At 42.0% G+C, this 26,709-nt stretch overlaps 2 protein-coding genes across 9 annotated transcripts in view; one reads left to right on the forward strand and one right to left on the reverse strand.

Annotated features, from left to right (window-relative positions):
• LOC135160483 (protein tramtrack, alpha isoform-like) overlaps positions 1-22,236 on the reverse strand; it is a 60,026-nt gene extending 37,790 nt beyond the window's left edge. The window contains exons 1-4 of one of the 7 annotated variants that reach the window (XM_064117062.1): positions 22,220-22,235; positions 15,487-15,580; positions 12,748-12,992; positions 9,733-9,888 (exon numbers count right to left, since the gene is read on the reverse strand). The gene's annotated coding sequence lies outside the window, so the exon portion shown is untranslated. Of the gene's footprint in view, positions 1-9,732; positions 9,889-10,934; positions 10,958-12,747; positions 12,993-14,459; positions 14,678-15,486; positions 15,581-15,850; positions 16,158-22,219 lie in introns of those variants that run through there. The other 6 variants (XM_064117059.1, XM_064117066.1, XM_064117065.1 and 3 more) reach the window with 6 other exon arrangements.
• Positions 19,409-26,542, forward strand: Glg1 (Golgi complex-localized glycoprotein 1). 2 transcript variants are annotated; one of them, XM_064117057.1, is made up of 5 exons: positions 19,409-19,537; positions 22,613-23,624; positions 23,806-25,590; positions 25,680-25,786; positions 25,899-26,542. In XM_064117057.1, the coding sequence occupies exons 2-5, from the start codon at positions 22,628-22,630 to the stop codon at positions 26,061-26,063; spliced, it is 3,054 nt and encodes a 1,017-aa protein (XP_063973127.1). In that variant the 5' UTR covers positions 19,409-19,537; positions 22,613-22,627; the 3' UTR covers positions 26,064-26,542. The 2 variants fall into 2 exon arrangements, with proteins under 2 accessions (XP_063973127.1, XP_063973126.1); XM_064117056.1 differs by lacking the exon at positions 19,409-19,537 and adding an exon at positions 21,012-21,742.
• Positions 26,543-26,709: the final 167 nt, after the last annotated feature.

Consider the following 26,709-nt stretch of genomic DNA (forward strand, 5'->3'; position numbering starts at 1 on the left):
GTGGCAATCACCAGTTCTTGGATTATAAGACAAACCCGTGTACTGTGCGCCCTCGTTCCATCGGCTATAGCATCTAAATGCCTGGTTGTACATTGGAAATATACCGCGGGTTTTACTGTTGTTGGTAGCGGGTTGGGTGAGGCTATTGCCGGACGACCGGAGGAACAAGGGGTGGGGAGAGAGAGAGAGGGAGGGGTTAGACAAGGATGGGGTTAGGTTAGAGGCACTTGTCGACCCCCCTCTGGCCCCTCTGCAGGGTCTATCCTTGTCTAGGTGGCCAGCTAGAGGGTGAGGAGGGGGGGAGAGAAAGGAAATTAAGAGGAGCACCCTCGTTCACCCTAGCCCGGGCCCTCTCCATCGGATTTTATAATTAGTTTTTTTTTTTTCATCAACCAGACTTTCATTCAGCATTATTCCATTGTTTGTAGACATGTAGTATTTACAGTTAACTATGAATGAGCAATTACGTTTTTTTAATGGCAATTGCCATCAATTTTCGGAACTGTACACGTTATGGATTTGTCTGGGTTGAAAAAAACCCCAGACGAATTTTATTGGATTTGATAACTGAAGTGGGCGATTCGGAGTTAACCCCCGGTGAAGGGGGGGAATTTGGCCAATAAGGGCGGATGTTACAAAAGATAGGAGGATTTTGGTGACTGCCACATTGACCGAATATATCTAATCTAATCTGGGGGAGCGGTGTCCCTCGGTGGTTGAAGGTGGGAAAGGAAGTGGTGTTGGTTACCCTACGTGTCCACAATGAAAACATGAAATGGACATCCGTAATAAAATTACTTCGACTAATTCCTTATTGGGAGCTTTCTAGTCAGTGTCGTAGTCTGAAGAGCCACGTCAACTCGCCATTTTGTCTTGAGCCCTTTCAAAATGGTGGATGGATGGATCATCATGGACAATCCAATCTCAATGGACAGTAAAAATAATAGTTGGAGATGTATCGGTAACAGCAAGCCAAGTTAATTTGCCCCTTCGGCTTCCTCAATCATTCCCACTGCTCACTTATTTTCCTTCCCCTGCTACTCTCTTTTTTGCTCGAGACTGAGGTATATATAGGCACGAGAAATGAGGGGTGAGAGGCTCCCCCTCGTGAGAGCGCGAGCATTTTTATTTTAGTCTCTTTGTTCTTGGCGGGATAACGATTCCTTTCTTGCTGCAGTAACAGCCCCCTCTCTCTAACTCCGTCTCTCTCTAGCACATTTCACAGGCGTTTTGAAATCCTTTCTCGGCTTCCTCGGTAACCCTCCGGCGTCCATCTCAACCCTTTTTCTCTCGTTCCGCCCACCTCCTTCGTACAGTCCCTTCGCGTTTTTGCGGTTGTTTTTTTTTTTTAATTCTCTTTTTGGGACGCGAACACCCAGTGCGAATACCATCCTCTACCCTTTGTGCATGTCCTTCACAAGATTCTGCCCCTCGATCTTCGGGTGAATCGACCCTGGGGTTTTTGTTTAGTTTTTTCCTTTCCTCGAGGGGTTGGCAACCTGTGGGGCTTCGGTAATGCTTAGTAATTTTTATATAAGGGTGAAATAATCTGTCTTCAACCGCAGCTTTTCCCGTTTCCCACTCTCATTAATTTTCAATTTTCTGCATTTCAAAAAAATTATCTTTGACGCATGTGACGTTATAACTCGAGCCGAAGGCGACGATTATAATTATCTCCGTCAGTTTAATTTCACGTCTGGATTCTTATTCAATTTTTAACATTTACTTTCTAGTCAAGGACTGGAAAGATTGATAATACGATATGGTTTACCCGAGAGGTTCGTTCGAGGGTGTCCCTTGTCCTTGATTCCTCCAGGATTAGAGGTCTCCCCCAAAGACAAGGCCCTATTGTCCCCCGGGTTGTCCACGTGTTGAGCTGTTTAGGTCATAAACAATCCGAGTGTTTTCCCTTATTCCCTGAGAGATTTACAACTTGTCAATTGTTCGAGTTGATCTCAAAAAATATTTTCAACATTACGTCCCCACGACGTGCGATATTTTATGCCTCAAGGCCCTAAAATCGCCGGTGAACCCCGCGAGGTGAGATTAGAATTGCGGTTTTAAGTCCTAGGACCATAAAGTAAGTTTTCCGCTCAGCATTATGTAAAATTCATTAATAAGTGATCATCACCAATGAGTTTTAACAATTTGCTGGACAAACATGAACACAACTCACGATCCTAATCCTTGATCTCGCAACACCATATCGAGTGCCAAGTTGACGAGTATGTGCATTTGTTTGAGGACACATAAATCCACTCGCAGTGTTGTTCTTTTTTTTTTTTTATCTTCTCTCCTTATGCAGTTTTTCACCCTGCACGGTACAACACTGCGTATATACAGAGGCACTTGTTAGTGTTCCGTTATAACCTCCTGATTGTGTCGATCCTTGTCCGCGTTAATCGTGCGCGCGTTGCGAGAACACGACTAGGTACTGGCCACCTTGACACGTATACACCGGCAATGCGAGTGTAACACAAACGCACGTTGATGGTTTTACCACGCTGATTGCATTATTATTATTTACCAGTGGTTGTTTGTAATGGACGCACGCTCTCGTCAATATGAAATACGGATTAGGGTGATTGGAAATTATTGGAATCGAAACGAGTACTTGGGGCAGTTTTTTTTCTACATGCGTGTATGGGTGAGTTTAATGACGCTTATGTGATCTACATGTGCGTAATCCATAGGCACATGTAGTGCATGTGGGTGGATTAAATTTGGTAGCGAAAATGTGGGTCGGAGGCGAAACGCGTACTTGGCGCACGTCTCTAAAATTCAGATATAAACTCGCGATATCTCCGCACCCCCTCGAGATAGCGAAATATCGATGGGGACCTTTTTTCGGGCTCTTGACGTGCTCTATAAAAAACATTCTGGAAAAATCTTCCTATCTTTCACCCCCACCGAGATATCCCCCGAAAACCGGCCGAAAAACTGATACCCCAGGACAATAAGAACCCCCTAAACCATGAAAACCCCAGTATAATTCTCCAATTCCCACAGGGTGTGACAAAACCCTGAAAAAACTATCCCACGAAACTTTCCAACTAATAAAAACGTCTGGAGGCTGCCCATGAGTGTGACGAGAGAGAATCATGACAAAAAAATAACCTAGCGGGGAGAGAAGGGAAGCATCAGAGCGAGACCAAGTTTTCTGTCTCTGTTGGGCCTCCGCAATGGGGCGAGGTACAGAGGGAAGCCACGAGCATTCTCAAATGCTTAGAGGGAGCGGTGAGCGGAGGGCGGGTGGGTGGGGGTCGATGGGTGAGTGAGGGAGAGAGGGGTGAAGGGAGCTGACTCCGATGGCTTTAGCGTTCAGCAGGGGAAGCCGGTGACTGGCTCTCGCCACTGGGTAGGGGGAATCGTTGAATGAGGGTGACGGGGGGAAGGAGGGTGGGGGGAGGGTGACCAATGTGGGTCGGGGTAAAGGGGAGCCTTCAACATTTTGCCCGCTCTCGATGATTTGACTTCTCCCGGGTTTTTGCCTCTAGGCTGTCCTCACTGGATTTTATAAGAAATATAAAAAAAAAAAAAAAAAACCGCTCACTCCCGCAGGCCTGTTTTTCTAGTGTCCTTGGGGGGAGGGGGTCCAACTTCTAGTTCAACCTCGGAAATGGGCACCTCACACGTGCGATACTCGAACGAGACTCCTCTTTGATAGCGCAGCTCATTGTTTATTCATTACGCTCGATTCATCCGGCCATTTTTTTTTATTCCTAACGCAGGCATTTTTTTTTTTCTACGATGTTTTATGGGAAATGGAGGATTTGGGGGGCTGGGATTTTTCGGAGATTTTTGGATGGGGCTTGAGGGCCATTTTGACGTTGTGTGGGAGGGGGTATTGAATGTTAGTAGTAAAGAGCCGTGTGGACCTGTTCAAGTAGTAAAGACGCAGGAGTCTCGGACCGGCCGAAGAATTTCTGCATGCGAATGGGAATTGGCCGAACACGTACCAACGAGTCTGAGTGCACTCTTCAAAATCGCCGTGACTACTTGATATCGTTTTACAATGGAATTTCAAGGGGCTGGCGGCCCTCGTCACTGGGGGAGTGTGATATATTTTTTTTAAGGTGTTGCGGGTGTGGAGTAACTTGCGTAAAGACATTTTGGAAAAATTTGGTCTCATATGAAAAAAAAAATTATTTAAATATTTTCAAACTTAATATTTTTTTTCCATAGTGAAAATTTTGGCCGAAATCTGGAGAATTTCTTCCGTAAAACTGAAATAATCAAATTTTAAATATAAATTTAACAACGAAACTTTCTAATTCTCCAAATTTTCCACGTACTTCCTAACGGTTTGAAAGTCCAATTGGGCCCGAACTTTCAAAATTCAACAAAAATCATTGACAAATGCCCGTTAACCCAGGGTCAACAGAGGCTTCTGAGAAAAACTCCATTAGAATTTCCAAACTGAAGAGACAAACTGACTCCAAACTCGATCAACCTCTCCTCCTCCTCCCTCTCACCGTCTCACCTACCCCTCTTGCCCCTTCTCCCCCGTGACATAGCTGCAAGTGGCTGTTGACGACGAATGAAAGGATTGCCTGTGCGTCTAACGGGTAGTCATCCCACCCGAATGGAAGGGAATGTTAACGCAACAGTACCTTCCACCCAACCACATGTGATTTCTCCCAACGCAAGAGGAAAAAAGAAAATCATAAATTTCAACAAAAAAATTTCTCTCTCGCCCCAGAAAGCCGAACCTTAAAATTCTTCCAAATACGCAGAAACAAAGTAAACCCCGTGAATAAAATCTATCAGTTGTCCACCCTTTTGAGATTCTCATTACGTCATTGACGATGAAAAAAAAAAATTATTTGGGGTCAACACCCCGTTGCAGCACGACACGTGTAGTACTCCATCGGTCCCTTGCCCTGTCTCACATCACCACCTCCTCCCCACTCCTAGCGCCCTCTTTTTTTTTTTTAACGCCTTTCCCTCCCTCACCCCACCCCACCACCACTTGTGCCGTGTTCTCCTTTGACTTTCAGCTAGGCGACAGTCAACCCTGAGATTGACAGACGCCATTGCTACCTCTCACCCCCGCGCCTCCCACCACCCAGTGGACGCGCATATTTCTCGTCTAATGGGAAAAAGAGAAAAGGGAATTGTGAAACATGCGGGCGCTGTTTACAAATAACATGTCCTTAGTGCTCCGTTTTATATAAATTTTTTTGATTTTTATTAGGTGATGAAAATGGGGAGGTGTTGGAGAGGCTGAACAGACTTTGGGGGGAGGTTCAAAGGAGGTATTGTTGGAGAGCCTCAAGGACGTGTGTCTGGAGTGCGGAGACGAGTTTTTTTTTTGGAACGAGGGAGAAGATATGCAGATTAATTAGAATTTTTCAGGGGTTTATTTTGTATTTCAACAAACGAGAATAGATACGTGAAATACCAAAAAAAATTGGGACTGAGTTTGAAATAAAGAAGAAAAATTATTCTGAGGAGACATCTGAGAGGTGATATCGCACGACTAGAGTTAACGGTAACCAGTCATCGGGGAGTAACAACGATAAAAAAAAAAAGCAATACCAATGAGGCAAGAATTTGTTTTTTTTACCGTCGATTTTCCCTCAATGTTTCGCACCATTGCACCCGAATTGTCACAGTCAATGGCACCTCCATGAATGAGAGACACTTTTTCCACCCAGAGTGATTTCAATTGAAAATGATGCAGAAGGCGGAAGACTCTTGATTACCGGACACCGAGGAGTGATAAAATCTCATCGAGGGGTGGAGTGGAGAGGGGAGGGCATTACCGGATAATCTAATCATGTGTGTTTATATAGTCTCTGAAAATGCAATAGCTGTTATTTTTTTTTTCATTTTCACAACAGGTTTTCTTTATGCTTGTAATCGGTGTGGGGTACTTTCTACTTGAAGATTATGACTGGTTTATTGACACCTGTAGTTTGTGAACAATATCGAGAGGAGTGGGTTATCAATTGTACGACTGAGAGAACCCGACTATCGATATTTCTTTTGAAAGAGAATTTTAACGGGGGGAAATTGAAAAACCGTAATTTTACAGGGATTTTGTTCAACGTTTGTCGAAGGGATTGAATGAGCACATCGTGATCATCATCGAGATCATCTTTCGCGAAATATTTCCAGTAAAAATAAAGTTTTCTCTCTTCTTTTCTCCTGGTCTTGTTCACTTTTAGGAAAAGTCAAAGTGGCTACGAAAAAATATCGTTGGTGACTAGTTCCCTAGGGAGATTCCCTATTCGCATTCAATAAATTATGAGTTAAAAAAAGCTCGTGATTTCGATAAAATCCCACAATTCTTATTTTTCATGTGAATCCACCAGCTCGTGACGCCGTAACTTTCCATCTTAAGAATCCGGGACACGTGTCAGAAAGGGTTGGCTCGCCCCCATCTCCAAAGAAAATTAGCTCCATTCACACGTTTTTATTTGTTCCATTTGTCCCAGAAAAAGAGGCAATCGTACACCAGACTTGGTGTATCTTATCTCCCTCCACCCCGTGATGAAGAGGGCGTCAAGCGATACAATTTTATGTAGCATGTGTGCACGAGTATTAGTATTGGCCTCTCAAACTGGCATTTGAAGGCACGTTAGACCCGGGGTCCTGGGCTATACTTGTTGCTACAGAAGGGTCCACAACGAGGTCATGGGCAAACAATGTGACGGAATCCAACTGATATCGGGAGGGAAAGGGAATTGAGAGGGGGAGATACACCAGATTTCCTCTACTCGTCTTGTAGTTGTACCGTAGAAACGTTAAACCGACTATTCCCGGTTGGAGATTACTGAATGCCCTTATCCCAGAGACCGCAAAGGATATTCTGAGAAAACCACCAGTGGGAGAGAACGGGGAAGGAGGAAATGGCAATTGTTATTCCGTTCGCTGAGAAATCATGAAAAAAAAAATTCTTCCAGGGGATTTTTATTCTTTCTAGTTTTTTTTTTTCAGACTTTTTCTATTTCGTCAGTTGATCTTCTCATTCAAACACTGATTGAAAAATATACTGCCACCTACACCGATTAATTTACCGATTATAGAAATGACCAGGAAATTTAACGTATCAATATCGTAATCTTTCCCATAAAATTCGGGGAAAAATGGCAAAACTCTCTGAAAAAATCAACAACAGCTCCGTAAAACTTCACCCTGAGAGCCATCGAACGCCCTCCAAGAGAATATCCATTAAAAATATATTTAATTTTTTTTCCTATCATTACAATAACAAATTAATCCTCCCAGACACAAATTAAATCTCCAGAGCCCTCCTAAAATACCCAAAAACAACTAACGGTATGAAAAAATATTTCCTCCCAATACTAACTCCCCTCTCCGCCTAAATCCCGTTCCCCCGGCGCTCCCCGTCGAGCCACCGAAAACTCCAAAACTAAAAATCCCTCCGTGAAATGATCTCCTCCACCCAGGATAAAAAGAACCCGTGGTCGTATGACCGCCGTGTGGCTCGCAACATAACGGCTTGCATACCATACTTAAACGTTGGGGGAAGGGGGTTGACTCTCTCCGAGGGACATTGCTCCCTGCCTTCTCTCTCTCACTCTCTCACCGGGGGCCTACGTGCCGCGTACCTCTCCGGATCCTCCGACGACTGTACAAACGTAAAAAAAAAAAAATATTCCAACCGTAGAAAAACCCGCCACCGAATACCAAACACCTCCCCCCCCCCGAATATTCTCCCTTCAACAGGTGGTTCGCCATAATTATTAGTGCAATTCAGGGTGTAATATGCACCCCCTTGGCATCAATAAATGTCTTGAGACGCTGCAGACGCATCGGGGGAGGGCATAAAAAAAAAAATCTATGAACTCGCCCTCTAGTCGTGTCTTTACCCTCGTCGAGGCTATTCATTTTCTCTCTCCCCTTCCCCCACCCCTATCGCCCTCTCGCCCTCGCGGTGAAAGGCCAACCCCAGTGGCTCTCTTCTCACCCCCTGTTCTGTTACTCAGCAGACGCTCTCACTTTCCCAGGCGCGGCGTCGACACCGAGACACATGCATCTCCTTTTTTCCACTCTCTTCTCGATTCTTATACCCCGGTGGGTGGCTTCTTTTTTTTTTCATGTGGTGTTGAGGGTTGCGGGGGGTGTGGGGGGTGGGGAGGAGGGCGTCGAGCTGATGTGCATGTGGAGAGGAACGTCGACGTCGGCACATCCCTCTTGGCACGGGGGTCGTTGATCCCCCAAGGACAACGACCTTGCGTCTGCCAGAGCGAAGTGTTGCGATGGTTGGGGATTCGGGGGGGAGGAGTGGGTGAGGAGGAAGAACACAGGGTGGTTTGTCGTGGTTAGGGGGCATTGATTTTTGGAAGGGATGACGGGAGAGTTCTTTTTGGACAGGAAGGTTTGATGAATTTTTTTGAGGCAGAGGCTTTCTAGAATTCTAGAATTTTTTGTTGTTAATTTACGGTGAAATTTCAACTCCGAGATTTTTCTGAATTTGCTTAATAACTCGCAACTCTCGAAGATTGATATTTTTTTGGTTTTCAATTTGGTTGGGTTGATTTTAATGATATTTTACGGACTTATCATTATTTTTCTTTTCGTTTCTTCTCGACGTCTGGACATTCCCATAGACTCCCACTTCCGGTGTTTCATTCTTCAGTTAGTTTCTGTTATCAATTCTCGTCTCCCCCATTTCTTCCCCAGGGGTACCATCAACATCGACACGCGCTTCCAAAAAAATTCAACTGGCCTGTGTTAAGGGCTCGTATCGTACAAAAAAATCGCTGGAGTTTATGAAAAATTCATGCTTCCCCTGCATCGATATGCGCGACTCTCGACCCGAGTGCCCCATTCCTCCCTCCAATTTCCCCTTTCACACACTATTTCCCAAAGGTTCTCATTCACTCGTCTCCCGAAATAAAGCCCCCATTCGTCTCAGAAAAAACCTCGAAAAATCATAAACACGGAGCAACAAAAAAAGCTTTTAGTGGACAACCTGTTTTCCTTTGAAAAGACGTTTTTTTTTTATTTTCAACTCATTCTCCTGTTTTTCGTTTTTACGGGCTTGGGAATGATGTAGGTGTAGCCACAATAGTTGGCACGCCATGGCCCGAGCCAATACGCACAACCCGGATAAATTAAACTAGCGCTCGCGGCTCGTAAAACACAAATGCTTTACTCAGTAGGCATGTAGCACACAGAACAAATACGTTGTGGCTTTATGGTGACGGTTTTTTTTCCATTTTTTTTTTTCGGGGGAAGAGAGCGCGGAGAGGAGCATTGTACTCGTCCAGCCTGAGTTACGTCATACCGAGGGAAGAAACAACGCATGACCTACTAAACATTGACTCCCATCGGTAATGACGAATCTTAAATGGTTTAAAAGGTTTAGAGGCAATTGTTTTCATCTTCGTGGGCTCTGTGGGACAAAGGGATGAATGACGCTGATGGGCGACCCGTTTTACCTCATTCAAGGTGGAGACAGGAGAGAGAATTAAGAAGAGATCGGAATGAATGGGAAAAAAATCATTTTTGATTTGTTTTTAAACCAAAAATCGTTTTTCCGACTGACGGGTAGTTGACGATAGCTCCGAAACGGCAGAGTGGAAATCGTCGATTTTGGTCTCATTTTTAAGGTACTTTATTGACCTTGAAAATGAAATGTGACTCGTCCAAATCGCTTCATTGGATTCGAAGATATTGACGATTTAGTTTTAAGCACTGGCTTTTCCCTCGTCTTCCCAGATTTAAAAAATAATAAAAAAGTCATAGTTAACTCACCGATTGCGAGGACGACTCGGGTAATTGATGCGACACTTTCCAGGCCAAATTTGCCAATCAATTGGCTGTGACAAGTATTCGGTGAGACTAATGTTCAACTCAACACAAGCGATGATTGATTTCAAGTTGAGCCCCACATCCGTCGAACTTCGTTCCCTGAAAATTTGAATATATTTATTATTGAATAAATGACACGATCAAACGTGGGACGGAATGGCATTCAATCACTTTTTAGGTTAAACGTCGTCTGAAAAATGATATCTGGGGGTTTGATTTTTCCACTAAAACTACCCTTCTCCCTACCTCTGCTAATGTTGTCATCATTTTTATACAAAATCCTAATGAGGCTTGAGGTTAGGGTTAGTCCTAACATCTTGAAAGAATCGAGTACCAACATCCCCAGCAGGGATTCAGCGAAAAAAATCCGTTACAGAAACAAATGGACGCTGGAGGCACCAGAGAGCCCCCTCAGAGTTTCCATAAACATAGCAATGATTTCATAGGGAGAAAGAACAGAGGGTCCTTTCATTGGATGACGAATTTCTCCTCGTCTATCAAAGAACAGTATGAAGCTCCTACGTTCCTAGTCTCTGGCATTTTTAAATAAAGACAAAATTTCCATTGTCCCCACCGCACTTCAAACTTTTTTTTTACATTCCATGTCCAATAAGAAGGGTAATATTCATCAAGTATTTCTCCCCATAAAAAAATCCAAAGCTTTCCCCATCGCTTTCCCACCTGACACCTCTTGAGTCTCGAGAAACCCCTCGAAATCCAACATAACCTGTTACCCCTCGTGAAAAATCCAACAGTCACGGAGTGGTGACTTCTGACGCGTGAATACCCCCTTTGTTACCTCTTGTGGTGTACCTGTTACCCCTCCATCCTGTTTAACAGCCCTTTGTGCCTCCTTTCCCGGTCGTTATTCCCCTCGTCCTCGTCCCTCAGACGTAAAAAAAAAAGTCCAGATAGCCGTAGCAGGTCTAAACGCAAGGTGAAACGCAGGTAATAAAAAAAAAAAAAATACTCGAGAGCATTTCGATTTCGATTCGATTGTCCAGAGACCGGGATGGAGAGAGGGAGGTGACGTGACACGAGAGAACAGGTACTCGAGGCCTCCCTTTCGTTTCAATTCAGTTGAGTTCGAGGGAACCCCATTTTTTTTTACTTTTAGAAGATTTTATTTTATTTTTCATTCTTACTTGCGTGTGACTCCCGCTGTGGTTAACCTACACACTGGCTGGGGGGTTGCAACAGGTTGCTGGAACACATCGAGACGGGCTAGTTCCCCCCCCCCTCCCCCTTTTGCCCCACCAATAGCAGCGTCACCCCGAAATTACTGCGCTCAAGACAAGGGGAACAAGGGAATTTAGCCCTTGATGGGGGTTATGTTCTGGGAGAGTGGCGGGTTCTCAACAACGCGAGAGGACACTTCACTCTTGGAGAATTTATTGGACTTTATCGGACCACTCTAGACCTCATGATGGACACTGAGACGTTTGCAGATTCAAGGGAGAAAATATCAGTGATCAGAAGAATTCCAGATAAGGAATTGAGCACGAGAAAGGATCCACTGATTTGGGAAACCGACTGAAGGAATAGCTAAGTCTCAGGTGAACACATTGGTCTGGGGTGAGATCATTGCACTGATTTATGGGAACAGAATTGAACCAAGCAATGAGATGGTTTTAGTGTGGCACTGGGTCGGGAGCAGCAGTGATCTGGCTATGACATGGAATAAATTATTATCTAATATATTATTAGTAGGCTTTGTTTCGTTGCATATGTGTGACATAACCTATCAAGTTGACTATTTTTATGTATAACGTGTGTACACACTTTGAAATATGTACTTCAGTCTGTAAAAGGCCTAAAAGCCATACAGTTGAAAAATAAAATTATTCTTTCACCGAACACTTGTCTAGGAATCCATTGACAACACGAACAGAGCCCATGTCCAGTCTGACCAAAAAGTCTGACACAAAGCGGTGGGAGAATTTTTTCCCCTTATTTTCTAACCATTTCTCTAGCATCGATATTGATCGAACAATCGATCTTCGATATTGTTAATTGAATTCAAAGGACTCTCGATGACCCAGCCATTAACATCATCACCTTCTACACGTTGTAACACTTGCCTTTATTGAAATAAATGTTTAAATGAATGAATTAATTAGTTAATTGAACAAATATAGCTGTACAGCAATATCTGCGGCATAAGAACGAGTTCGGAAGCCCATATGTTAGTCACTGACATCCTCGAGAGGCAGTTTATGCCCGGTGGAAAAAGTGTATGGGGTATTTCACGTAAATTCGACGTGATCAACGCGACCCTCACCATTGTCAATGAGATTACCAATTTTTTTTGTAGTACCCCAGGCCACGTGACCAGCATGATGAGGTGATGACAATTAAGGGATATTAATGGACTCTTTTCAGTTTTGTTTAGTTTTGTAGAGGGGTGTTTATCACCCCCATGGGGGTGATTACTCGCGATGGGGGTGACAGCGTGCATGGGGGCGCGATCGATTTCACGGAGTGGGTCTCGCATATGGGAAAGTTTGGGTGTTACAACATAAAATGATGATCAATTGTTCTTCTTGAAAATAAATTACCATCTAAATTAATAAATATTGAGAATTTTCTTTGACTTAAAATTTTGATGGGTTTTTCATCTGGCATGTCTGTAAATTCACCAGGTATAGAACTTCGAAAATTTATAGAATTTTTGAGATAAAGCAAAATTCAAAGCTGTAAAAATGTGAGGAATGGAGATGTACAAAAATTGTCAGCAATCAAATGAATTAAATAAAGTAATGGAGGATAGAACATATAAAAATGTGAAAAATCCAAAAATCTATCGACAATATTTCCCTTGTCCTATTCCAATCGAAATTGACTGGTCTCTCCTGTTGCATCGATAGATTGTTCGATCAACCATTTCTCAAAGTAATAGGGAAAATGTTCGTGACGAAGGGAAAGACCGTGTAATTTATTGCTGGCGTCATGACTTACCCCAAATTCCTCGAGTAACGCTCAACTTGGCTACTTCTTCATCCCTGAGGTGGCCGCGGTGAGGGGCGTGAGTTGTGGTGAGACTGTGTTGGTTCGATGCTTGGAATCATGTGAATGTATGTGCCTCTGACGTAATGCTGTGTGGGAGCGCCAGTTCCTCAGGGTCAACGGCCCAACCGCTCGTCGGGACTATTGTTCAGTAACTACCCTGGTTGGTCCTTAGTACTAGACAGGAATTTTTATCACTGGAACGAAGAGAGAGAGAGAGAGTCAGATGAAACTGTTAGAATTTTTTCATTTGTCAATTTCATTTTATTAATTCGTCGGGGGGATTTGATTAATTAATTTCATAACGATCAGTCTTACGACATAATTTTGTGAATGAAATGGAGAATATAATTTTGAAAATATAGTTCTCAAAATTTATTTGAAATTAATTCATAAATGAAATTATTTCATAAATTTAATTTTTGGACGAAGTTTCATCAATGAATTAATGAGGTCAAGTTAGAAACCGCATTAATGAATGAATTATCTGAATAAAGTGAAGAACGTCACGTTGAAAATCAATTTAATCAATGTAATTGCCTCATCGGCAACTTTCGGTGAATAAATTTCATAAACAATTTGGGAGAGTGCATATTATGAATGAAATCAAGAACTTAATTTGTTAAATACATTTCCGACTGAATTTTCAACTCCAGACGTTCTCAAATGAATTTAATGAATTCATCAGAGGAGTTCGATGAGTTGAGTTCATAACTAAACCGAAAAAAATTTCATGAATAACTGAAAGAATATAATTTATGAGGAATAATTTCTCGATAAATTTATTGTATTTTTAATTGTTCCTTTCGGCTCTACCACGGATTTAAACTCAATTTTTTTTCGACTTCATTTTACAGCTTGATTTTTTACGAGGCAATTCAACATTTTATTTTTTCCAACGAGGTAAAAGAGATTCTTCATTCGTTTGCGCCACAGTTGGAAGTAAAATAAAAATAATATAAACGTGTAATTCTGGGGAATGTTTTCATGTAGGCGGCACAGTGGAGGAAGGCGAGTGAGGGTGATATCCCGCTGCATATCCCCCTCTGGTCGTATCAACTGGTGGGCGTTTGGATTTCGTAAATGTTACTCTTTTGACCTGAATAAAGGAATCAACTTGATGCTAGGAGTTATGAATTTTTATAGAAGAAATATTCCCAGTGAATAAAGCCAACAATTTGTGGGCTCGATTTTTCTGTTTACTCTTATGAATTACCTTAAATAAACCATTTTTCTTCTTTTAATCTTAAAAATGGGGATTTTTCACTTGAATACCTAACCTCTCCTTAGAGACTAAAATTTTCCCACAAAGAAATCGCCATTTTTCTTTGAGCACAGAAATTGAAGAAGAAATATTTGCATTTGCTTCATATCCACAAAAAAAAGCAATCCTTCAGGGAAAATATTACTATCTCCTCCTCCTTCTCTTCCCCTCCGCCCCAGGAATTTCTCGGTACCGCTTATCAAGCAAAACGTGCACACATTCAACCCGATAGCTACCTCAGCACTGGCTACCCCGTTCAATAATTGAGAGTGAAGCAAAAAACGAATGAAAAAATAAAAGAAAAATGCTGGGGCATCGATAGCCAAGATTTTCGTGGTGTGGCATGTCAAGGAGTTGCTGTTGTCGTTACCGTTAAGCCGACTTCCGCCTACCCACCTACCTACTTTCATCCTCGAACATCTTCAGTTGTGCCAGAGCCATTTATGATGGTGATAGCAAGTAGCAATGGAGGTGATTTAAAGGCACATAGGCAATACATTTTGTGGAGTACAGAGTCTGGGCTATTCTTCCCTCCTTCTTGGTCTCTTCAACGGTAACTCGATGTTATTCTGCCGGTTTTGGTGATCGACTGGGAGATGTATTACCTCAACGCGGGGAAGCGGAAAGGCTGTTGATCCCTGTCGCCACGCGACATTTATTGGATGTCATCCTTAAGGGTTTGGGAAGGGCAATTCGATAGACTTGGCCATCTTGGGATTTTTTCAAATTCAATTGGAGAAATAATAATCGTTATGGAATTTAATTTTTCTTCAATCTTCCTTGTAAATATTATTTCCTGTGAATGAACGATAAAGACCTATTTTTTTTTAATGAAAAAAAAATGCCAGTGCAAATAACGTATTTTTTTCGAGTGGAAAATTGATTAATAAATTGTAAATTGGATTGATATGTTATGCATAATAATTTAGTTTGAACGTTATTGTTTACGAAGTGTCAGAAATAAATTCTTATGCCATTTTGTGATATTTCAATTCAATTTAAGAATGTAGTTTGTTTCATTCTTCATCCATTAATCTTTTTCTACCATGAATTTTCTTTCTTTATCAGTCATCTGAAGTGATAAGTAGATCCCCTGTCCCTTCTACGATTGAAACTCCTCTGTATAAATATTGACACCTAGATAACAAAAAACTAGTCCGAATCCCCAATTTTTTGAAGAAAACGACTTCGAAATTTTCGTTGAACGTTAGATGTTTTCGACTTTGACTAAAAATCATCTGTAAAATTCATACTGAGGATATTCCCTCATCCCATCCTACCCCATCCACCTCCCTTCCTGTGGTTTCCTGTGACGTCACAACACCCTAGAACGCTCCATAAATTCCCTTCTCCACATCAAATTGGAGTTATTCCAAACTTAACGTACGTTCCCCAAAATCCAAGGACTAAAATTTGTGCATTCTAACCTCACTCCACGTTCCATCCTCCACTGCTCAACCTCCCATAACCTCCAAGAACATCACGATGTTGACGGACATTTTGTACAACAGCTCATGATTCCTGTGGGCATTCAATAAACAAAAAACCAGTGATTCATTGGAAATAATAACCTCCAAATTTCCACCATCTCTTGGTGACGTTAATGGAGTCATTCCCCACTGACAAAAAATGAGAACGACCTCGCAAAACAATGAAAAAAAGAATCGTAAAAAGAGAATATCTCTTAAGAATCCAAGATCAGCGGTGCACCCTGAGAAAAACTCGTGAAAAACCAGAGAAAAAAAAAATGTCCCCACCTCCTCCAAAAAAAGAATAGTTTTCTCTGCTTACTTATAGCCCCAGTCTGTCCCACCCTTGGCACATTCACTCTGGCTTTTAAACCCGGTGGAACCTCAGTAAAAGTCTCGTCTACTCGTAAAGTGGGTTGCTGCTGGCTGGGGCATCGAAAACTCTCCACATATTCTCCTCCTTGCGTAGTTGCTGCCACTTCTTTTCTCGTGTATACCCCCAGCTCGTTCAACGACCCCACGCGTATATGCACGCATATCCACGCACGTGACGTGAGCAACACAGTACACAAGTGCAAGAGGGACAGTAAATATCTCAAAAAGCAGCGCGTGTCTTCTTGAGACTTCTCCTTCCTTCTACATTTAACAGGAGAACGAGAACGAGGACTTCATTTTTATCACAAAACTCTCGTTCCTATCTCTCCTCTCCCCCCTCCCCCGTCGCCCCTCACCGCAGCTCCCCCTTTCCATTATTTTTTTCCCCTCATTTACCAGCGGAACAGAGGTACCTGTGTCTACTCATGCACCTGTGTTTGAGGAGAATAAAAAAAAATATATATGGGGAGAAAATGGTCTATTGTCGTGCGACAAACGTGACGAATTTTCCATTACAATGAATGGAATTTCCTAAATTCTCATATTGTGGGAATTGGAATTGGGAATTATTTTTAGTGGCTTTTGTTTAGGTGATTTTATTTTGTGGAGCTGTTATGTAGATGTGAAAGTGATGGGCCAGTGGGTGCCAAGGGTCGCGAACCAATAGCCGGAAATGGGGGCGAGTGCGCGACGCCTTCCGGAAGTCGTAACTTCCGCAAATGCAGTTGATTTTCGACACTAGGGGAGATTGGGGAGGAATTATTTTTGGAATTTGGGACGGGATTTTAGTGTTGGTTGGTGGTTTCGGGGAGGGGAGGGAGCACGATATAGAGAAAATGTCTAAATGAGGAGTCCGTTATCTCGTCTGAATTCAGAGATTTCTTTCAAGAACGACTGTGGTAAAGGATGAAGATTCAGGAATTCTAGAAATATTTATTTATTTCAGCTTCGAGTTGTCAAAATTCTGACCGAGTTCGGGGAACTTTTGAACTCTCGGGGCAATTTCGGTGATTACGAAAGCTCGAGGGAATCGAGGGAAAACTTTTGAGATACCTCGGGGGGCTTCGGGACGAAAATTTGAGAGAATTCAGGGAACCCCAGAAATTTGGGGGAATTCAGAACGTTTCTAGTAACTTTCAAGAAAAAATTGAACGTCTAGGGAAAATGGAGGATCGCAAGGGATTCATTGCGATTCCGAAAGGCTTTACGGACTCCTCGAGAATTTCGAAGTTCTACAAATTTTTGGGGACTTCCTGAAGATCTGAAAAACCTCCAGGAACCACGCGACGCCTCTTCCAATCCCAAAATCTTGAAAGATCAGAGCGATTCGTCTGCAATTTTTTTATTAAATTTTTCTCACCGCCATCTCCACGCAGACCGACCCACTCCAGCACCTGAAAAAAAAAAAAATATTCCTACCATTGACACGGACGCGCCCCATCCGAGTGACTAGCCTCGCTCCAACATAGACTCAAAGGAATCGAGTGAGACAACGCAATGTCCCACCACCGCGAGTGCGAGAGAAACTCGAAATAAAACGTAAAAAAAAAAAATAATAAAAAAACTCGCCACAGGGAGGGAAGAGTCGTGAGCTCCTTACAGTGCATTGCCTTTAACATCCTCGTATCGTGTCCCCGTCACACCCCGTGCCTTCGCCGTACGTAGTTGTACCTCGAGAGGTACTAAAACCCGGGGCAACCCGTGCACGAGTAAAATGCCTCAGTATATTTTCTCAGTTCAGGGAAGTTATCATCCCGGTTTTATGTTTAAACGAGTAAAGGGGGGAGAGTAGGGAGGATGGCAGGGCGGAGGGGGGGGGGCGGGCTGCACCCCGGGCCAAATCAAGCCGTGCTCCTTTCCGAGACTACGGTGAAAGTCCGAGACGACAACCGGGCTCGAGGGTAACGGTATCCTCGTTTCACCAGGCTTTATCTTGCTGCCCTTATGATTTCGAAAAATGTTTTTTTTTTTAATGGGTGCCCGGGTAATTGGTAGGACTGAGGGGCATCGCTAAAGCTCGGGGAATATTTCGTGGGGGCGGAAAAGGAGGGGATGGGGGTATTTTTGATGGAGGAAAAAATTTGGGAGCGGTAGAAATGGAGATGAAAAGTCGTGCAGGGGTTTTTGTGGTGGGGTGGGAAAAATGGGATTTCTTATGGGGTTAGTTAATTATTTAGTACAGGGAAATAAATTTTAGGTGATAGTTGGACCTCCAGGGGGTGAAATAAGGGACGAAGGTTAGTTTTATCAGAGAAAATGCCTTCGAAGTCGAATTTTTTAAACAAAAGTTCATGTAAAAAGTGGTTGATTGTCATTTCGCCCCACGTTTCACCCTCTGGGGATGTAATTTTTTATTTATTCATTGTTTAGTTTAAATTTTTGTAGAGAAAATAATTGTTTTTTGAAATGATTACTTGGAAGCCCTTGGGAGGGGGTTCGGAGAGGGGGGTGATGGGGTAATTGTTGTTTCGTTTACTTGAGAATTAGGAAAAATTTTGTATTTTTTGGATCGTCAGATGAAATATTTAATGAAGAATGTTTTCTGACAGAATCGAGATCATTGAGAGATAACGGTACGTCTGACTTCTGTTCCTGAAAAATGGAGTTTTGGTCAATTTTAGAATTTCTCCACTGAATATTCAGACACACTAGGGCCTTCCTTACCGAAGAAATTTCTACAAAAATGTCGCCTCTGATTTCCCCGTTGAAGTCAGTAATTACAGAGGTAATTGAACAATTAACGCAACGTGAGAATCGGCCTTCTGTTCCGTTCTACCATTCTATTTTAGATATTCGTAAAAGTGAAATTTTTGTAACAAAAATTTGAGATAAATACGGGCTTTTTTGAAACTTTCAAGCTTTTCTGGGAAAATCGACAATCCAACAATGGAAATTGATTAATTAATCACTGAAAATAATGTCATCCTGAATTCGATTGGAGGAAAAAATTCGCAAGAACTTCAAGGTTCCACTTGAGGTTTCTCTATTCATCTCGCGGAAAAAAACCGCAACATTTGAATACTTGCAATAAAGAAAAACAATAAAAAAACCAGCAGTAAAAACTGAATTTTCCGAACGAAATTTTCTTCTCTGAAAATAAGTCTTTCCTTCTGAATGAGCAACAAAAATTCAGGATTCCTTCCAATTTTAAAATTCCTTCGAGATAACAATTATCACCTGCTCACCGAAATTCATTAAAATCCCATCATAAGTAGCTCTAAGAGTCCTAATGAGGCACAAAATTTGTCTTTAATTGCACTTGCCAACTCAAACCTGAATCAACGGCCATAAAATGGCGATTACCCCCAAATAATGAAAACATTGTAACAAAATGCCGCATAGGTTGTTCCACTAATTTGATTTGTTTATACCAACCACAGGCTAATTATTATTACACAATATAAATTCGATAAAGTTCTTCGGTTTTTGTTATCTACTTCTTCTACATTCCATAAAGATATGACGAGAGCAATAAAATCGATGACTATTCATTGCTTGTGAAAACACATACGTGCATACGTACAGTGCATACGTTTCAACATTTTCCGGAAATTGGAATAACAATTACTTTGATTAACGCCGCCTATTTTTTAATCTTCTTTCGATTGTATCAGGAGCGAAGTGGTAAAACGAGGTAAGTTGACTTATCTCTGAATCGGGTTTTTGAACAATATCTCAGAATCTAAGAGAGATTGTGGGATATTGGTAGTGACATTTGTTATAGTACGCAACAGGCGCCAAAAAAAATTGTAATAAAAATTTTCCTATCTTCTCTAGATGTCCAGATATTCATCAATTAATCGTAGCCCCCAGTCACAACTTTTTCTATTTTTCCTATAACTCCGTACCCACTTTGAGTACATCTTCAAGAGCAATATATTTGAATACGAGTGCGGTAAAGTAATTTTTGCCTCATGGAAGACCAAAAAGAATTTTCTCACGATTACTGGACGATTACAATATGTGAAAAAAAGCATTTAAACCAGCGAATTGTCTGTAGTGAAAAAATATACAGACAAGAGACGTGTGGAAACGTTACTTTCCGCACGACGTGACGGTAACATTACTTTAATTTGAACGAGGAAAAAAAATCTGAATTTTAATTTTTTTGGTAATAAAAATGATAATCACCAGCTCATCCAAATTCATTAAAATCCCATAATAAGTAAATCCCCGCGCACAGTACTTTCCCTCCCCGATAAAGGAATTTCCACGTTTTCCCCCTTTTCCGGGCGTCAACCCGATAAAACCTAAACGTGTTATTTTCCATTTAACGTACCTCGATACGAGGGGGCAAACACCGGAACTCGAGGATTGGCTTTCTCCATACCTTTTTCAACCGCTACTTTTCATTTTTTAATACCCCTTTGTACCGTGGTAAATAAAAGCCGCTCTTTCTGTTGGGAAATCTCTCTCCCTCTCCTCTTCTCCTGCCCCTCGAGAAATCATCATTAAAGTTAATGGTTCAAGAAACACGAGGGAATAGATAACCTAATAAGCCGATATACCGTTATCTGTGAGCCCTATCTGAAGAATTTTCCGAAAATCCGTGGTAATCGAGTGTTTTATTAAGGCCTTTAAATATTTCAGGAAGCGTCGAAGGAAAAAAAAATATATCATTGATTAAAATACCTGGGGCTCATTAAAAATGGGTACTGTAAAAAAAAAACATTAATCACACTCAATTAATTAATTATTTTCCCGTAATAAAATTAAGCTGAGGAGAAATATCGCGGGAAAAAATATTTTGCCATTGAGACACAATATACTTCCTTATCATAAAAATAATTCCTTATCAATATTCGTTGGCAGTGTTTTTTTTTATGGACAATAACAATGTTCACGAAAAAAAATTATTCTGATTTTTCAGTTTGGTTTTTAACGCTGTGATGCCTTGAAAAATAAATATTTCTGGACATTTTTGAGGATTATGTGACAACGTGTGTGGGGAACAAGGGGGTGACACCCATTTTAGGAGAGCAGTGGTTAACGGTGGTGGTGTCATCATATTTTCATGGAGATACTTTGAGTGGAGTCCAGTGGAATCAGTAGTTCCTTCTGTTGTTGAATTTATCGAACTTTGGTATTTTCCTGCGGACCCATTGCGACCTCTCTTGGACAGAGCTCGCAATGGGCCGAAATAATAATAATAATGGGGGAGCCCTGCAGGTTTGACACGAGGTATCCTTGATCAATGGACCCAATGAAATCTGCGTGATCGGCTGGTAAAATGGAGTCCCCCAAAATCCGTGATTTACCGACTGAAATGCCCTAACCCCCTCCATCAAGGACTAGCAAAATTCCCCTCACTTTGCAACACTTTCAACTCTATGGTCAACTGTCTGACACCCACTCAGACACCCTCTAGTCTGTCTACTTTACGCGCAAAGTTCGGATAAATCGTGACATCATAAATAATAAAAAAAAAGACACCATTCACATTGAATAGTCAAACAATCTCGGTAAATTGTTATGTGGGACGAATTGGAATACATCTAGCATACGTGGAACAGTAAATATGGAGTATTCACGACGATTGACTGGTGTTGCTGTTGCGTTATTGTTTCAGTTGTTGTTTGATGCTGAGATAAATGCCGGTGTCCTGGCTAATGCCGTGAGGGAGAAAGCAAATTCTGGTGTCTACACCAATGTTGGTTGGGTCTTCGGTAATGATGAGTTATCACGACGACGGAGGGCTGTTATTGTTAACAGCCAGGTCAATGGAGGGCATTATTTTATTGAGGATAAAAAGTGTCGGGAGTCGTTGGAAAGACTTTGTGGGGTTATTGATAATAATAACGATGATCTGTTTCTTTTAGAGTGTGTCCAGACGTACAAGGTAATGTTTACATTGATCGTGTGATACAACCAATTATTATTAATTATAATCCTTATTTTTTCATGGCGTCTGCTCTGTGTGATAACCAGATTAATTTCAATATTCATTGAACTGCTGAATTTTTTTTTCTCAAAATTGAGCCAGTCGCGGACGTATTCTAGTTTCCTTTGAGGACAATGGAGCTGTTAATACGTCCGATACCTTCATAAATTTGGAATATGCATACAAAATTGGTCCAAATGATATTTTTTCCCATTTTTTGTAATTTTTTCTCACCTACAGGTGTCGAAATAATTTTTAGAAGTAATGGTCTGGTAGCCCATTAGCCAAGTTAATTTTCCCTGAAGTTATCGTGTACATATTGACCTAACAACTCCACCCTAACCTCTTCTAGAAGATTTTTTCATTTTCCCGCGCGAGAATGGGTCAGGGTATTGAACAACCCTCCCTGGATACATGATATATTTCAGAAATTACCTTTCCAATCGTATTCCTCTTCTCTTCATTAACTGCGCCAGTAACGAGATCACTTCATAGCAACAGCTCAAAAGAGTCAGCTTTTAACGAGTTTAATTTCCGTGGGACCCTCAGCGTCATTTTTGTCTCTACGTTGGCAGTAGTGAGGTTAATGGCGCACTATCATCTATTTGAAAAGCAAGAAGATGAATCCTTTAAAAGTGTCGAACCGTTGAATTTTTCAACAAATACGACCTGGTTAATTTTCAATACTTCCAAAAAATAAAATAAAATCAAAGAAGGAATCAGGTTCGGTTATGTTCATTGGGAAAAGTCTTAGTCAGTACCGGTGCAGTATTAATCAGTGCTTTTTCTACACATATACAAGCCTTTAAAAACCCAAACAATTTCCAGATAAGTGAGGCTTACATGATAGACGATGACTGTCAGCACTTAATCTGGAAGCACATAGTAAACATCACCGAAAACGAAAGAATTCAACAACTGGCCCGTAAGGAATGCGCTGACGACATTGACAATCTCCAATGTCCAGTAAAAAGCATGGAGCCCGGTGCATACCTCTCCTGTCTCATTGAACAACGTGAGAATGTGAAAAGTCCCCAGTGCTCAGACTTCATCCAGCGTTTGGAGTTCGTGGCATTCAGTGACTTTCAAATAATCACTCCAATGAGGAAGGACTGTCAATCCGACATAGACAAGTTCAAATGCGGAGGAATTCAGCCCCACCGTGACATCTACCAGGGTCAAACCATCTCCTGCCTGCAGGCACAGTTGGACAAGCTCGACCAAAAGTGCCACAAACGTATCACCAAAATCTCAGAAATGCAATCAGAAAACATCAAACTCGATCGTCAACTATTTCTCGCTTGTGCGCAAGATCGCGAAAAGTTCTGTCCCAACATTTATCCAGGAAGTGGTCAAGTCTACAAGTGCCTGATGCAGCACCAGTTGGACCGGACAATGTCGAAGCAGTGCCAGGATCAGCTGGCGAGGCGTGAGAAAGTTATTGTCTCGGATTACAGGGCCTCGAAGCGTCTGGTGAAGACCTGCAGGGAGGACATCAAGATCAACCACTGCAGAAGATCGGTATCTGAGGACAAGGACATCAGACTGGCGCAGATTCTCCTCTGTCTGGAGACAGCGGCCAAGAACGGCACGAAGGTGGATCCAGAGTGCCAGAAGGAGATGTTCGATCACCGAAAGATCCTGATGGAGGATTATCACTTATCACCGGAGATTGTTGACGGCTGTTCGCCAGACATCTCTCGTTTCTGTAATGGCCTTGGGCTTGGTGGAGTGACCATTCACTGTCTAATGGAGCATGCCAAAGCCAGGAAGCCCAAGAATAAGTTGCGAGCCGAGTGCCAACGAGCCCTCGAGGAACTTGTCAAGGAGACAGATGCAGGTGAGGAGTTGTAATCAATGTAAAATCTCAGGGTCAACGTTGAAAGAAAGCAAAACTATTTTTTTCAATTCAAGCTTACCGATCTATATTTTGTTTTATTTCTTGTAAATATTGTATCATGTTATGTTGTAAATATGTATAATGTTGTAAATGTCCTATTGTAAAAATGATCAAAAATCAGGTGAGGATTGGCGAGTGGATCCAGTACTTCACGACGCGTGTCAACCTGTGGTGGATTCCTCCTGTCGAGACGTTCAGGGTGGAAATGCTCGAGTGATCTACTGCCTAATGGACAAAGTGGGAACAGACAGAATGCTGGAGGCGTGCGAGACAGCTCTGTTTCAAATCCAGTATTTCATCGTGAGAGATTACAAGTTGGATCCCCAGTTGTACAAGGCCTGCAAAAGTGACGCTGTGCAGTTGTGCCATGCTAAGGCAGCTTGGAGCGACGACGGCAATCAGATGGATCCAGAGAGAGGTCCCTTGGTACTCCCCTGTCTCTACCGTTATGCTGATAATCAGAAAAATGTGACACTGAAGCCCGCCTGCCTCCAGGAAATCAGAAGGGTGATGCGTCAGCGTGCGATAAGTGTTGATCTCCAACCGGAGATTGAGCAGGCTTGCTTCACAGAGCTTGCAGACAATTGCTACAAGAAAGTGGCAAAGGGCGAGGAGATTCTGTGCCTCCAGGATAACCTGGATGATTTGAGTGATAAATGCAAACAGGCTATCAACAATCTGACTGAGGATCAGGGGGAGAGGATCGAATTGAATCCGATAATAATGTCGGAGTGTGGAAAGGCGATGGACAAGTACTGCGAGGACATTCTGAAGATTGGAAAGGATGAGGGAGACATGATGGAGTGTCTGATAAAACATAAGAACGATGTCGAGTACAACTGCAAGGCTGCTATCGAACACATCCAGATTATATCATTGAAGAATTATCATTTCACGTACAAATTCAAGAAGGCATGCAAACAGCACGTCGATCGCTTCTGTGACAAGGCCGCCACGAAGGCGAGGGTGATAGAGTGCCTGAGTGACATTGTCAGGGAGGATATCACCAGTGGCAGCAAGCACAGGATTGAAAAGGACTGCAGACAGCAGTTGAGGGGCCAACTGTACCAGCAGAGGGAGAATATCAATCTGGATCCATTGCTACAGAGGGCGTGTCAGCGGGAGATAAGGCAGTTCTGCTTTAATATTGAGCCCGGAAATTCTCAAATTCTGGAGTGTCTCGCTTCGCACAAGATGCAGCTGTCTAATACCTGTCACAGACAGTTGTTCAAGGTACGCCAGCAGGAGTTCTTGGACAGCTCCAGTGATTTCTTGCTTTGGAACACGTGTCAATCGATGATCGCCCAGTTCTGCCAGAAGGATCCGGACAAGTCCAAAGTCTTTGATTGCTTGAAGGGGGTCAAGGATGAGCTGTCCTTCGATGAAAAGTGTAAGGAAATTGTTGTCAAGAGAATGATCGAGCAGAATACTGACTACAGATTCAATGGTGCCCTTCATGCTGCCTGCTCACACGACATCGTCACTCAGTGTGATAAGGTCGTCCATAATGAGCCCGCTGATAAGGAGCTCGAGGGAAAGGTTGTCAAGTGCCTCAAGATCAAGTTCAGGGAGGGAAAGCTCAGGGCTAAGTGCCAGAAGCAGATGACCATTATTCTTAAACAGGCGGCGCAGAACTATCATCTTAATCCACTCCTGGTGGCCATGTGTAGTCATGAGATTCAGACTATTTGTCATTCGGAGGAAGATGACAGTGATACCGTGGAAGAGTGCCTCAAGATGCAGTTCAATAGGGGAAATCCCGAAATGAGAGAGGAGTGCAAAGTAGAAATTGCGGATCTCATTGAAGAGGCCAAGGCTGATATTCATTTTGATCCACTGCTGCACAGAGCTTGCTCTAATGATGTCGCCAAGTACTGCAGCGATGTCGCACAAGGATCCGGAAGACGTGAGTTTAAACTTTTTACTTTCTTGTTGAACATTCTCCATGATTTTTTTTCATTTTACGAGGAAGTTCACACTTACTACTGATTACAGATATCATGTGCTTGCAAAATACAATGAATGATGGGAAGAAGCCCCTGGAGCCGGACTGTTTCAAAATGCTGTCGAAACGAATTGAAATGTTCAAGAATGTTGCAAAGGTTGGACTACATAAGAATTGAACTTATTTTTAAGAATGAAATTTAAGAAAAATTTCTAAAGAAATTTTTCTTTGGTCTTCCAAATTTTTAAAAAAAATCTTGTCTCTTTCAGCTTCATTTGCCCAACACAATAGAGGAACTCTACACAACGGTCAATCAATCTCCATCGAGAAGATACTTTTTAATCATGGCATTCACCCTCATAGGAATAATTTTTATAATGGGTTTGTTCTGTGGAAGAATAACCCGTCGAACGATGATGATGAAAAACAAGTAGCTTTCTATTCCAGCCAAGGAGCAGCTCTAAAGTGATTCAGTAATTTATAAGCTATAAGTTTAATTGTGAACATTAATTTCTTTTTCATTATCAATAATGCCGATGGAATTTCTAAAATGTTACGAATTGACGTGCTAATTATTCTGGATTTGTTTGGGATATTTCAGTATTCATATGTGTGGTTGATTACAGCTGCTCGTTGATAATGTTTTTGAGTGATTCGCTCGTCTTGTAACTTTACTTACTCAGTGAATGTGCGATCATTCCGAATTCTCAATTTTGTACGCAACTTTTTCAAGCCAATTTTATACATTATCAACTTACTTTGCACAATATCAGTGATAATAATGAAACAATCCCCCACTCAAGCAGCAAAACCGATGTTTGAGTGAGGAAAAGTATTTATTCGGTCCCCAGAATGATTATAAAAATGTAAATAAATATATTTATCTTAGAAACGAATAAAAATTGCGAGATAATTTTTCATCTATTCATTCACTCATGTATTCTTAGAAAAGAGATCTTGGATAAAAAAAAAACAATGTCAAGACTGATTGAAAATTGCATTTTAAACATGGTCCGCCGCTTCAAAATTCACAAACGACAATACAATTGGCTATTCTCGACGAGTGCTGCTCCCTGGTGA

Source organism: Diachasmimorpha longicaudata, chromosome 3 (assembly GCF_034640455.1).
Source record: "Diachasmimorpha longicaudata isolate KC_UGA_2023 chromosome 3, iyDiaLong2, whole genome shotgun sequence".
Classification (NCBI taxonomy): domain Eukaryota; kingdom Metazoa; phylum Arthropoda; class Insecta; order Hymenoptera; family Braconidae; genus Diachasmimorpha; species Diachasmimorpha longicaudata.